Below are 13,847 nucleotides of genomic sequence, written 5' to 3'. Positions count from 1 at the left end.
GGTTTAGAAGTCATCCCATGGTTGCTTTTTTTCAGAAAAACAGACCTTTTTTCCTAATTCAGACATGTGGATTCAAGTTTTAGACTTCTGCCTTATGTTTGCCTACCACCTGAAAAAATCCTGCTTCTAGACAGTGATCTTCCATTTATAAATATTGACAAGCAAATGGATTTGTGAATAATGCTGTTCAATGAACTTAAAAATGCATGGGTTTTATTTATGGTAATTTTTTGTTTCCAATTTGTCCCCAAATTAATTGTAACACTCTTATCTGTGATCAGCAAAAAAAAATTTTGAGTAAGATTAGCAGCAATGCTAAGGACTAATACAACTTCTCTATTCACTATTTTCTGTTTATATATCCAATACTGCTGATATTAGAATTTGCACTGGCACTTTTGTTTTGTTAACTGTGTTTGCATCCCTAGATTTTTGTAGTTACAACTCCATTCTATAAACACAGCCTTTGCGATTTCCATTCCTATAATTTTCAGTGGATCATATTAGACTATGACAGAATTCTAGAAATGGAATTTCAAGCAATATCAGAACAGATGTCTTACAGAAGATTATTACATCAATATCAATACTTAACTAAATTTATCATTTCAATTAAAGAAAGTTTGGTAAGATAGTTTCACATAGCCTAATTTCTCAAATATCACCTTGACACTCTTTTATCCTATTTCAATTTCTTCCTAATAATAAAAAAATGTCTTCTATTCTGCTTCAGATCAAGGCCAATTTTTTTTTTTTAAAAAAAAAAAAAAAAAAAAAACACTTCTCCCTGGATCGGAACTTGCTTAAAATCTGCATTAACACCTAGAGACCAATATTTGAATGGGTTGCATTTTGATAGCAATATAGCTGCAGAAGACTGTAAGTCGAATAAATAGCACACCTATTTTTTTTTTCTTTTAAAAGATTGAATGCTAGAATGTTAAAAAGAAAAGAAAAATATAAAGTTCTTTTTTAATATGGAAGCCTGAGGAGTATATCCTTCATTGCTTTGCTTTTCAAATATGGCTAGTTAAGTGACATTCTACTGCACAGAACTGGAAATAGCTCATCCATAACAAAAACCAAATATGTAAATATTGTCTCATCCAACTGCACCCAGACGTTTAGGACCATTTAAATTCTACATTTTGAGTCTAATTTGAATCTAAATTCTCAAAGTCTCAAGTCTTTTTGGATTAAAAAGATTGCTTTATTAAACAAAAAAGTACATGTAAAACTAGGTTTCTGAAACTCTATTCTATATACACTTAAATAATTTTATATTAACAGATTATTAAATAGCAAGCAAAAATTTTACTAGCAAACTCATTCTTACACAACTTGGAAAATTCCAACATATGTCCACAAAATCCTGTGATCTGAAACCATTAATATAAGACCTGTATCATCATTTTGCTGATAGTATTAGCTGACACTGCTTAGTGCCTTATAATCTTACTTAGTACACTACTGTATTATAAGACTGCTTAGCACAGAAATTTCAATCACATTGGTACTTGAATTTGCAAACAGGTAAAAGCTTAAAATATGCTTGAAAAAAAGAATTGCTACAGTTTGTATATATAAAGTTGTTGAAACTAATCTAAACTAAAAGTTCCGAGGACAATTTTCTTGCAGAACAAAATGTAAATGCAAACTATGGGTGTGTTCTCATTTGAATATTATAAATACCGAAATATGTGTTTGGTCTTAAAACAACAGATCACATTAATTTTCTAAATCTGTCAATCCCCTTTTTAAAATCAAACCTCTTCCTAAGATCACATTTTGTATTTCACTGTTTCAACTACAACACACAACATCTTCATTCTTCAGCTATGCCTTTGTGTACTTAGTTACAGTGAATATTTACTTTCAGCAGATCTACATGCAAATTAGTGGCTGCTGCTGTGAACTTGAAAACAAATGTGTTGACTTAAAATGTGAAACATCATCTTATGCAGGTTCTACTGCTCCTTGTTTTATCTGTAGTTACTTGAAAAGACTACAGAAGCAAATAAATAATTCAACATGATTTTGATGTCATTCTGGCCATCTGTATTTTCAGGTGTTTACTATTAAGGTGGATAAAAAGAGAGTATTCAGATATTCAGTAGACATCTAGAGATTTTTAATCTTCAGAGCTGGAGACTGAGCATTACTTTTGTAGTGTAGGAAGGAGTGGACTCTGCAAAAAGAGAAAAAAGAAATAAATCTCAGACTTTAGCTATGTAATCCAGCACAAATAAATGGAGCCTTTAGCTAGAAACAGCTTGGTTTGGTCTTGTTTCAAAGGTACTCTGCAAATTATCTCTGTGCTATCTTTCAGAAATTCTGCTGGTTCATATTTTATAGAAGATATTCCTTCTGAAGTCTGTTTTTCATAAGTATTGGCGTTATTTATAGCACAAAAGTTCAGAAGCAGGAAATATAAATGTGATTCATGATCCAAACTCTTCATAAAAAGCAGGGAGGTAAGTTCTGGCTGGGAAGGAGCAAAACTGTATCCCTGAGTTGCTTTGCCCCAGAAAAGCATAAAGTCGGCCTATTCTAAATAGGGTCAAATGCAGGTTTCAGGCAGTCGAAAGCCTTCCAAGGTTCCTAAGACTGTAGATGCAACTGCCACACTATGTATTTTATGGCTGTTTCTAAAGCCAAATTATGACCTTAGTTTTTCCTCAATTGCTTTCTTCTCTCCATTTTAACTGCTCTTGTTACCATTATCAGATTCCAGCACTTTTATAGCAGACTTCAATTTAGAAATAGACAGAATGGATATCAATATGCACAGCTTCTGACAAACAGAAGTCACACCCTGTGGCATTTCTTTATATTTCTCTTTTAACAGTTTTTGTAGGACCACTATATAGACCACCTAAATTAAATGCAAGCAATGAAACTCTATTGTAATATTCATTCCAAAAGTCCTTTCTACACACAAACTATTAAAGGAATTAAAATGAGTCTGTTGGGGTATTCTGTCTCACAGGAAGCTTTACCATTTTTTCCTAACAAATCTTATTAAAGAACTCAGGAGAGTAACTCCTTACTCAGGAGAGTAAGGATTTCTCAACAATGGTAAATATAAAACAGAATAGCAACATGAAGTAATATGTAAAGTTTCAGGTGTTATGTAAAAAAAGATAAAAGCAGGTATTTTTCTAAAATTGTGTAGTGGTTAAATAGTACCTTGAAGCAGATAATATTGTCAAAGAATATTAATAATAAATAAAATAAAGCTTTCATATATACACTGTGCTTTTTTTTGAGGAGAAGTACTTCTCCAGGAATTCAAAATCCCTAATACCAAGAGAAGGTAGTAAATCTAGAGATTAAGGATATTCTCTGTGTACATCATCCATCAATTAAGATTAAGGCATATACAAACACAATTAATTTTGTATAAATTTGTTCAATATCAAAGGTGTTAACTAGGGTCCAAACTTTTAACAAAGCAGATTTGGCATTTCAATATTAGTCTTATTTAATACCTTAAAAGTCAACTAGGGTTTAAGGGTATATTGCTTGTTCTCTTAAAAATGAATGATCACAATATATTTCTGCATTTGTATCCAAGAGAGCAGGGGGCTTACTGCAAATTTACACATACCCCTTTCCCTTAGGTCTTCAATGTATGCTTTCATAAACTCTTTTTCAACTTGTTCACGTTCACGTTCATTTTCTATAATTTCTTCAGTGTCTTCACATACAATTGTTTCAACTGGACTGTCTTTGAGACTTACAAATCTAGAGAGAGATTAACACACAAATATATGTACAGGCATCTTAACATCCCTGGCCATCATGAATGACATTTTAGAAATTGCTACCAGAACCAGAAGCAGAAATGTGAAGAACATTATCTCAATTTTGCATTATGGCCTAGTTAGGATACATCTATTATTAGAAATTCAGATTTCAAGTGGAACTTTCTCTATAATCCACTTTCCATATAAAAATTATCCAATTTTTTTCCCATCTATTTACATAAGTCATTCTTTGCAATAATAGGTATAGTTCTTTATTACAGAACTTCTGACCAACTACACTGTAATTTCCCCATCTGTTAATAAGCAATATGAACTTCATCCTAACAATACTGCCTAGCAATCTAGAATTTTGCCAGAATCATTTGGCTGACAATATGTATCTCCATTTTTTGGTTATTACATTACTTGTCTTTTACAATACATGACGACATGCATTGCTTTGTTGCAAAGTTCGTAAAGCTACACTTTGCAAGTGAAAAACTAGGTGGTTACATAAACAACTTATATAATGTGCAAATAAGTGCATAGCATTCTGAAAATCTCTGATTTTCACTCCAAGAAGGGGAAAAAAATAAAGTTGTTAGTTTCAGAAGAACAGATGTTCCACAAATCTTATGGCTTTCTAAAAATATGATGAATTACTGTGAGTCTGTGATCAGCTGACTTGTTTGGCTCAGGTGCCCCCCAAGCACCTCTTTCTGCCCCTCTCCTCAACTAGACAAGGGATAATAGCAGATGAAAAAAATTGTAGATAAGCCTGAGGAAAGCAAAACCTATGCGCAGAAGAAAAGCAAAGCAAAAGAAAAAAATATTCTCTGCTTCTCAACAGGTAATGTCTAGCAACTTCCTGGGAAGCAAAGATCCAGTTTATGTAGCTGGTTTCTCTGGAAGACAAAAGCTTCAAGAACACATGATCTACCACCCCTCTCTTTTTTATAGCTTTATACGCTGAACATGAGACCATATGGTATGATATATCCCTTTGGTCAATTTGGGTTAACTGCTCTGGCTATGTCCACTCCCAAACTCCGGCTCACCCTTAGCCTATGGTGCTTTCTTAGGGGAGGGTTGGAGAGACAGCCTTGATGCTGTGCCCTCGCTGTTCAGCAATTGCTAAAAACACTGATGTGTTATCAACACCTTTCTATCTACCAGTGCAAGGAATAGCTCTAAGAGAGGGAAAGAAATTTCATCCATAGCTAAGCCCACTCTGAGCCAAACCCACTATAGAGTCTGAAATGGTTCCATAATCAAAAACATGAACATTGCCTGCAGAAATGCAGTATCTCTAACTGCAGACTAAAAGGTCTTTTAGTCTTATCCTGCATGCAGCAATAAGGTGGTATTTCACAGCAAAGAACTACTAAACCCATGTGACTTAACATTTTATTAGCCACGTCTCTCTCTCTCAGCAAGATGGTTCTGTCAGCACTGAGTTTGTCAGCAGCTAGCTTTCAGGCTACTGGTCCCACTCTGAAGCAGAGCTTTGCAACTCCAGAGTTAGAGCTACTATGACCCAGTCTACCCAGAAACAGCAGTTTAGACATACAGGTGCACAATGTGGGTAACAGGTAGATGAAAATCATGAAAATGCAGATCCTCTGTAATTTTTGATCTTTTTAGTGCCTCCTTTACCACTCTGATATAAATTGGGTCAGAATTTGTAGAAACTGGTGCTGGTGAAAACATTTCTCTTGGGTGTATCTTACCTTATCTTATTCTTAAGAATATTTCCCTTTCTCTCTCACTTTTACTTACTTTAACCCTGTGGTTGACTCACAGATGGCTGTGGGCATCTCAACCAGGTCATCACCACTGACAACTAGCAAACTGAGCTTTGGCATATTGACAAGAGCTCGTGGAAGATAAGTCAACTTGTTTTTCTGTAGGAGAAGTGTCTGCAATTCATCTAACCTGTAAAGACATCAAAGACAGAGGTGACATGAAATATTTATTTAAAACAGAAGCATCTGTCTAAGATAGTAATACTTACTTAATCTTGTGTATAATAAGAGCAATTGCATGCAACATCTTTGTCTTCCTAAAAAGCCACTCAAACTCTACTTCCACAAAATTTCATCAGCTTTAATGGGAATCTCCAGTACTGGTTCAGCATTATGGTATTAATAACATACCTCTGGCAAATAATCAAAAGCATGCTGAAGATAAAAGGTTTTACTGTGTTTTCATACAGAAAATGTTGACAGAACATGATATAAAGCCTCAACATGTGCATCCTGCAACTAAAGAAAAATACAGGCCACCAGCTCACACTTCTGCCTATATGCTGGTTTCTATGAATTAGGTTTTTCTGTGGTAGGCAGTACATATCCGTCTATTGTTTTTCACTAGTAATTAATACTGTGGGGAGCAAGAGAAAGACCAGCTCCTCATCAAAAGCTTCTTGCAAGTTGTCCCAATGAAATCAATTTAATGACAGTGTTTTGTGGAGGAACTTTTATTTCCCCTGGCTTTTCCTAATGCAGTAGAAATTTGTGTCTGAGCCTTTATTCCTTCTATTAGGTAGAAGACAAAAAGCATAGCAAATTGATGAAAAAAAATTGTCTTATTTGACTGGAAGGGTTTGTTCCTAAAACAGTGTTGGCAGGCTATGCTTATCAGCCCCATGTGGTTTGTTTGAATTCAGGTAAAAATATTAAGTAAGGCTCCAGTTTACTGTCAAATCATCTTTATTAATCACAGGCTATTGTTACGGCATTACAGACAATAATAACTCACTAAGGTTCTTTGAAACCACAGGCATTGAAATAATGAGTCTAAATGAGTGTAAGTTTACTGATGCGAGGGTCATCCTGACATTTTTTATTCTTATGAATGCATATGAGCCCAAAATCAAACAATGAAAACCTTATTTTTTGGTGTCTGGTTATGATATTCTAGCATCAAATCTGGCAAATCAGTACCAAACAGAGAAGATGAAATGTAGAAAGGGAATAATTTGAAGCTAAGAGAATATAGGTTACAGGGAAAAAAAGTTGTTTAAGTTGAGAGGGTAACCTTCCCTAAAAGAAAAAATCCTCTTAGAAACTCTTTGAAGTTAGTTGAATCTCTGGACAGATCCCTTGGGGGAAAAAAAGGGCAAATTTATGTTGTTTATTGTGAATTACTGACACAAGTTAAGACCAGTGCTGCTGTCAGAATAATATGTGATTACAAAATATCGCAGAAATGTCTTTTTGCCCAGCAAAAGAGGCCTTGTGAAAGTTAGGAGTGAATGAGTTTTCTGTGAAGTTTCTTCTGCCTCAGGGATTTCTATTCCCAGACAAATAAATAATACAGAATATATTTTTAACAAACTTCAGTTAATATGTTTGGGTTTTTTCACTTAAGGCTAGGTAAATTTTTGTAAACCCAGTCACCACAGCTCTCTAAAGTGAATAGATGAAGTTCAGGGATAAGAAAAGTTCTTTCTCGGGCCAGCAAATCCTATAAAAGGATCAACATGATTTTTTGTAAAACTAGTTCAAAGTGGTTATGTAAACGGGGAGAGTGAGTATATGCGCATACATTCATATATACGTCAGAGTAGAAGAGGAGGATTGTCAGTGGGGTTTTTGAATCTTGAATCAATTCTTTTCTTCTTTCCTAAAGTTACCAGGCTCTTTGAGTAACTTAAATATGCTTTAGTTCACCTTCTCCTCCTACACATCCACTCTCCAGAGAGTTACTGGCCAATTCCATGTGGTGAGTCCCTTTTGCTGGAATTGGGGCAGAGTATATCCGGTGAACCTCCCAAAAAACAATGTCTAGATAAAATGACAAATTATTATGAAAGCAGCAGAAAATATATTTTGTTAACTGACTGCCACCAGTGAGCTAGTAAAAGTAGTTTTTGTTCTTGAGCTCAGTCCATCAATAATAACAGAAATGTTTACATTCAAAAATAGCTTCTACGTTTCCAAATGTGACTTTCCATCAACAGTGTCCATTGGAAGCTTGTTACTTTCTAAATTCACTTAAGAGTTCCTATACCTATCATTGAATTAAAAGATAAGCTACCTGTCTATGTCTTCAGGGAGATCTTTCAGGCTGTTGCTGCTAATATCCAACCACTGCAAATTAGACATCCGGAGTACACAAATTGGAATAGAATGGAACTTGTTTGCTGACACATCCACAAATGTGAGTTGTTTCAGGTTACTTAGCTAGAAAGAAGTGGTGGTTTATTTTAGTTACTTTTTGCAAATACAAGAAGACATTTCATTCATCAACAGTTTTTATTCCTCTAAAAACACTTAGAAAGATAAGAATGAATTATTTTTTTATTCAACCATTTTGCCAGACTTGTCTCTTAGTCATCATTTTATAAAAAAATAGTTCAGAAATGCCTACCCCCCAAATTGTTCATCACCTTTCTAACAGCATCAGGAGATTGAATGAATTTTTTACCCTTTAAAACCCTATAGGTTTAGATGACAAATCTGAAACCAGAAAATTTCTCAGTTCTGAGGCAGCAAAAGACAATTTTTATAACTAATAGATACCAGGTTACCATTCTCAAAATCAGATAACTGATAAGCCAAATCAAAATTACAAAAATTCCCTTCACTGTAACTTTACTGTGCACTGAGAGTGTAATACTAGGACACGATTAGAAAATTAAACTATCAATTTAAGCCAACATATAATTAGGTCCAATATTTTTCAAATATCTTTAAAAACATATCTTCCATACTGCAAACCAAATATATAATAAAGTACAGTAGATATTTTTATGTAAATAATTTTCAAAGGAATTCTATTTTTAAGTAATAAATACTAAATGCAATGAAGATTAAGTACAAACATAAAATATACTTGTTAAAGAAATTGTTTTGAGTAGCGGTCTCTGTGTAGTGAATCAATTATTCACTCTACCAGCGTTCATATAACCATGCAGCCAGCTAAAGTGAATGTCAAAGGAGTCAAATGTTAACCAAAAAAGTATTTTAGAATTGAAATTGTATTTCTGAGATTCTAGTATCACTCACCATCAAATCAAACTCTACAGATCATGATACGGAATAAAAAGCAGCAAAAAAATTTCCTTGGCTTTTGCCTGAAGGTACTTTAGAATATAGAAAAAAACCCTCAAACTAAACATATCTTCCACTTCCAAGGAGAGCAGAAGACATGCAAAGAATAACATATGAAAAATTTATGAAATAATAAATACATTCTGAAACCTTGACAATTATTTTTTAATTATTACAAATAAAGACCTGGGGTTTTTTTAATTATATACCCAAGCTTCTTTTTATTGCTATACTGCCAGACTTTCATCTGAGTTTGACCTTTGCTGTTTAAAATCCTCACACTCACAGCATGATACTGTGACAGAGACAGTTTCTTTAGAGACTTTTTGATGGTAGCTTTGAGATTTTGTGCTTGGGTTTTTCTTTTGGTTTTGGTTTTGTTTTTCTTTCTGGGGTTTTTTTGGGTTGTTGTTTGTTTTGTTTTGTTTTGTGGGATGTAGGTTTCTTGTTTGGTTTGGGGTTTTGTGGGTTTTATTTGCTTGCTGTTTCTTCTTTTTAGTTATAACCTCATAAGCTGCAAAATCTTATAATCTTGGGAAATATTTTCAGGAAGATTTATGGAAGCTGTCCTATTACAAATGACTGCACAATGAAGTCTATCTTTCAAAAATAGTGTTTCAGAGTTCCTGAAGTCAAAGGTATAATTTCAAAATCTCTTCCCCCCCACCTTCTTAAAACAGTCCTGGTGACTCATCACCATGAATATGTCTCACTACACATTCAGAGCAAGCAAACACATTTTATTGTGACAATTTTTACTTTCCAAACATTTCGTCTTTTTGGGGACTGACTAGAAGCAATGAACACTCAGTCATACTCTGTAAATTTTCCAGATGCTGAATCTTTTTTCCAGAAAAACAAAATCTCTCTTCGAACAAGGAAAGTACAGTGACTCTTCTTGGTTTTAGCAACAAGACAGCATAGAAAATAACTGGCACTGTCTTTTTCCTACAATTACTTTGTGGTTTCAAATTATCATCATGATTTCAAATCCCAAGCAAATATTTTAAGTTTCTCTAAACTCACAAAGCTTACTAAAACTGCTGATACATGTTTTTCAAGACACTGTCCTCCCAAAAATTTATCAAGTACAGAGTTAAAATACTATCCCACAGGTTTAAATGTCACCCAAAATGTTCTCAAACTATCATCAAAGAAGAAAAGCCATAACCTCTAAATACAGAGTAGCAGATATATGGTTAAATATACTTTCTTTACTGTTCGCTCAAGTTCGTAAACACTTTGTTTTTACATACAGTCACCTGTCACACTGAAACAACTTGGTAACATTAAGATTAGATGGCAAATTTATATTTCTTCCCTGAAATTGCTTTATTGTATTAAATATTATAACCAATCTTAATATATCAGTACTACCTTTTTGAGAAATATATGTGTTTCTTCCATTTTTCAAATAGTATGGTATATAGATTGGTTTAATACTTCAATACTTGGTTAGATTAAAATATACCTTTTCAGGAGTTTGTATTCCCATAAAAATGTACAAAAAACCAACGCTTCCTCTATCAATACAAATTTTGTTTCAGATTGCCACAGAACATTTGGACCCATGGTTATATTGTATATGATGCAAGTCTTCAGTACTTTTACTTTTAGGGTAATACTTTACAAAGCTGTCCATTTTTAGAGTAAGTTGAAATCTAATGGAATTTTTAATTTAATATCTTCATGATATGTTACCAACAAATGCCTGTGATAGTTGATGCATTGCAAATTATGCCAGCTGTGTATTATATTTCTAGAGAAAACACTCTGTATTTTATTTCTTCTTAAAGGAGTGATGTATTTTTGCACCTTTTACAACATTTCATTTTCAAACAGGCATGGCTGCCATATAATTTTTAAATTATCATTCATTATGTTTGATGTTGACTTTTACTATTTTCCTTTATGATGCAAATTTTAATTAATCACTATATAGGCTTTATTCAAGTCCCATTAAAAAAAAAAAAAAAAAAGCCATATTTAATAGTCTAGCTACCTGGACAGACTTCTTTTGGTATTTATGTTTAATCATTCTTGTCATTTTTCTTTGACAAACTGCACCATTTATCTTTTCTTCATAATTTTGTTCATAGAATTAATCCAAAAAACATTGTAGAGGTCAAGTGCTTCTTTTTCTCTCTGGGAGTTAAACCTTCAGTTGAAAGAAAAGGACAACATGTCCTGCACTGAAATATTATTTGATTAATGGATGTGGTTTTAGTTTTCTTTTGCTTTTTTAAACTTTTTTGCTGTGAAAGGGATTTGCACATAAGGTTGCATGCTTATTTACCATGAATTGCCTACCACTTAGAATCAACACATTAAAAGGTGTAATGTTTTGTTAAAATACCATGTTTTTTCAGTGACATGTAAATAACAGAAACCGTAACCCATCAAAGTCACTACATGATAAGACATGCAAAGGTTTAACCTAAAAATGTCTATCCATGCTTTACAAATGCACTTTTGCCCATAGATTTCAGAAGTTAAGTAAAAAACAATTTGTACCACTTCAGTAGTACAAGCTATCACATATATTGTTTCCCATAGATTGACACTTATTACTAAACCTACTTAACACAACAGGATATATATGGGGAAAAAAAAAAAAAAATCCTAGGAGTAAACTGCACAGTTGTCCACTTAGATGTCGCAACTTCAAACCGAGCACCTATATTTTCTTTCACTGAGCTGCAAGCGTAACCTCTTCTACAATCTCATTGATATTCCTGATAAAAGCAACCATTACAGAAACTTATTACAAGAATCTTTAGAGGCAGAAGATATCTTTCATGAAGATATGGTAGTATATTTGTAGCCCAGTTCACCATCAGACTGCTAAACTAGACTCTTAAACTTGATAAAGCAAAAGCATTCAACAGTCAATCCAGCAATTTAGGAGTAAAAATTTCATGTGTTTTGTAACTAAGCCCTCTGAAGCCCAAAAATACATGAAATCAAACACTTCACTTGGTTGTATCTTATGCAGTGTCTTAAAGAGCACAGCTGTCTGTCTCAAACACCCTTAAGACCAGTGTTAAGGAGAGGGACTCTGCCGTGAGATGAGATAAGATAAGCACAGAGTGGAGTGACAGGATGGCACTAACTCCTGGCCTGGTGAAGGTGAGATCTGGGTAGTATATCCTGGACAATGCATCCAGAAAAAAAATCACACTCTGCTCAACTCTGTAAAGAAGTAACAGCTCATATGCTTATCACCAGTCAAACAAAGCTCATCCCAAGCAATGGTATGGATAGCATCCATAACCACGGAATCCCCTCTGAAGAGGCTACTGTGGATACCTGTAACTTGGAGAGCAAATTAAGCCACCACATCAGGGGCTTGAGATAAGATGAATATGGAGCTGTTGATGGTACTGTCTGAGTGTTATCTCACGGGGGAGGTTAGCAAAGCTTGGGGAGAAGAATCAGTCACTGATAATGGCCACAAAGAATGCAGAACTTATGGGCCTCAAGGAAAGCCAACTCAGCAACTGTGTTGAAATAATCTCCATCTGGGTAAAAGGTAATTTCTGCAGAGGAAGATCACGAGCGCTGACTCACAGCCCACCAACCAAAGAAACCCACCAACTCAAAAGAAGAGAAAAACTAAGGATGTGGACTTACTATCATTAAAAGTGAGGTGACCAGTAGAATAAGAGAACAGTGTAGCCAATGGGCATTAATACCTTCGTTTGCTAAAATGTACAAATATTGAGGAGTTTTAAAAGACCTTAGGAACCCCACCACCAAAAAGCCCAGCATGATTAAGGACCAACAGGACTCTGCTGGATTCACGAGTGGCAAATAATCTTCTACTTTATGTCTCTCTCTCCTCTCTGCCTTTTCTATTTCTTTCTTTCTACTTCATATTGATTGTTAAATAACATCTGTGTTGCTGACTTCAGCATATGGTGTTGTTTGCACCTTAATTAGGGCAGAGGCATTTTTCACTGATTGGATTGTGGCATCTTGGTAAGACACCCAAGAAATGTAAGTGAAAGACAGCATTCACTGTGATGGCATCATTCTGATTTTGAAATGCTAAAATGCTAAGACTTTTGTAGAGTTAATCCACCGACACTGTTATTCTTATGCCAAACCATTTACTTGATAGTTTAACATTGTCCTCTTTCTCTGTTCATCATTTCATCATCCAAACAACAGAAGTTTAGTGTCTAATAGAGTAAATATAGTAATGATGATTTTAGCATTAAAAGTTCATAGAAAGGGACGTTGTTTATTAGTAAAACAGATTTTTTGTATGCACAAATCTTTCATTAGCTCTACAAAAAAAAAAATAGGAAATCAGTTTTATTCAATATTCACAAAATATATTCAGTACATGCCACATGTGCAATGTTCACAAAAGTATCAGGTATTGATTAATCACAGGTCATAGAGTTAAAATCCCTAAGAATGTGGATTGTGTGTTTAAGGCTAAGTATGGGAGTTTTTCCAAGCCAACAGAAGAATCACACGTATGAAATTAAGTATCCAATTAATGATTTCCTGGGCTAAAGTCAAAACAAGTCTTCTTTCTCAAAAAGTAAATTTATGTTGATTACTTATATTAAATTTTCATAGCTTTGATGTTGCAGCTACACAAAATCTGCATATATTATTGAGCATTGCCACCATAAAGTCATCTCATATTCAAATTTCCAAAACTTAAAATTAAGGAAGAAAGGAAAACTAGGCTCTTCCAAAAGTCAATTAATGATTTTTCATCAACTTAAATAGGTCCAGTAGCTCACTTTGGGAGTGTACACTTCATATGTTTCAATTAAAATCATTAGGAGAGGAAGAAAAGCGGTGGCAGTAGCATATGGGTATTAACTGACCTATCCAGCATGTTTGGAGACAAAGTGTCTTTGAACCTATCAAAATACTCATTAAAGACATATTCTCTTCTTTCACCAAGGGATGATGAATATTGCTTACTCTCACAACAGAACAGAGACAAAGCCAAAATAATTTTTTCATTTCTGCTTCAAGGTGCATAGCAATTGAAGTAATACTATTCAGATGGTGC

At 34.1% G+C, this 13,847-nt stretch overlaps 1 protein-coding gene across 2 annotated transcripts in view; it reads right to left on the bottom strand.

Annotated features, from left to right (window-relative positions):
• Positions 1–789: 789 nt before the first annotated feature.
• Positions 790–13,847, bottom strand: part of LRRC2 (leucine rich repeat containing 2) — an 82,286-nt gene continuing 69,228 nt past the window's right edge. For both annotated transcript variants that reach the window (XM_040089786.2, XM_040089785.2), the window contains 4 exons: positions 7,791–7,936; positions 5,529–5,684; positions 3,611–3,747; positions 790–2,188 (listed from right to left, as the gene is read on the bottom strand). In XM_040089786.2, the coding sequence (XP_039945720.1) occupies positions 2,139–2,188; positions 3,611–3,747; positions 5,529–5,684; positions 7,791–7,936 (489 nt within the window). In that variant the 3' untranslated portion in view covers positions 790–2,138. The remainder of the gene's footprint in view (positions 2,189–3,610; positions 3,748–5,528; positions 5,685–7,790; positions 7,937–13,847) is intronic.

Source organism: Hirundo rustica, chromosome Z (genome assembly GCF_015227805.2).
Source record: "Hirundo rustica isolate bHirRus1 chromosome Z, bHirRus1.pri.v3, whole genome shotgun sequence".
NCBI lineage: Eukaryota > Metazoa > Chordata > Aves > Passeriformes > Hirundinidae > Hirundo > Hirundo rustica.
This window is presented reverse-complemented; position numbering and strand designations above follow the sequence as displayed.